Source organism: Egretta garzetta, unplaced genomic scaffold, assembly GCF_000687185.1.
Source record: "Egretta garzetta isolate BGI_Z169 unplaced genomic scaffold, ASM68718v1 scaffold1140, whole genome shotgun sequence".
NCBI classification, from domain to species: domain Eukaryota; kingdom Metazoa; phylum Chordata; class Aves; order Pelecaniformes; family Ardeidae; genus Egretta; species Egretta garzetta.
The window spans coordinates 14353-15096 of NW_009258220.1; the positions used below are offsets into that span (position 1 = coordinate 14353).

The 744-nt window shown below is 65.6% G+C and overlaps 1 protein-coding gene across 1 annotated transcript in view; it reads left to right on the top strand.

Annotated features, from left to right (window-relative positions):
• Nucleotides 1-119, top strand: part of DDX23 (DEAD-box helicase 23) — a 4472-nt gene extending 4353 nt beyond the window's left edge. Inside the window, exon 15 of the mRNA XM_009636368.2 lies at nt 102-119. Coding sequence (XP_009634663.1) covers nt 102-119 — 18 coding nt within the window. The remainder of the gene's footprint in view (nt 1-101) is intronic.
• Nucleotides 120-744: the final 625 nt, after the last annotated feature.

Below are 744 nucleotides of genomic sequence, written 5' to 3' on the forward strand. Positions count from 1 at the left end.
AGTCCCGGGGTCCAGTGTCCCCCCCTCGGTCACCCCTTTGGGGATGATGGGACCAGCGAGACTGGGGGCTGCCAGGACTTTTCTGGCCGCTCTTTTCCCAGACCCCTAGCCCCCTGTGAAGCCGCGACTGCCGACAGCAGAGACTGGGGCCGGGACTGTCCTAAAACGCCCCCCCCGTTCTCCCAGTCCCCCTCCCCGCCTTCCCCATGGACCCGTGGAGCTGCCGGAGGCTGTTTGGGGGCAGGTTCCTCCCTGCCCGCTTGCTGCTGGGGCTGGGCTGGGGCTGGGCTTCGCGTGCTGGTTTTGAGGCAGGGCTGCCCCAGGAGCTGCGTTCGTTTCATCCCTTTTTTAGCTGAAACTCCAGGCTGCCGGAATAACCCCGCAGCTGCGTTGCCGGACGTCGCCTCCTCCTCTTCTCCCTTCCTGCGGCGCCTGGCTGCCATCTCCCCCCACCCTCCAGCAATCCCCGAGGGGCTGGGAGCCGGCCGTGCTCCTCAGGGGAGAGCCTTTGGGTGCTCAGTACCCCCCTGCCCCGGGCCCTTTCCTCCCCCGCTCCAGCCCCCTGCCCCCATGCCCCTGTGTCCCCTGTCCCCCCCCACTGCCAGACACACAGACACCAACACCTCCGAGCACTCTTGTGTTTCTGAAACCGGTTACAGGGAAATTGGTGCTTTCTACAAAAGAAATTATAACAAATCTGTGGCCCCCACCGCTGGCATGGGCCAGCTCCCTGCGAAGGGCCGC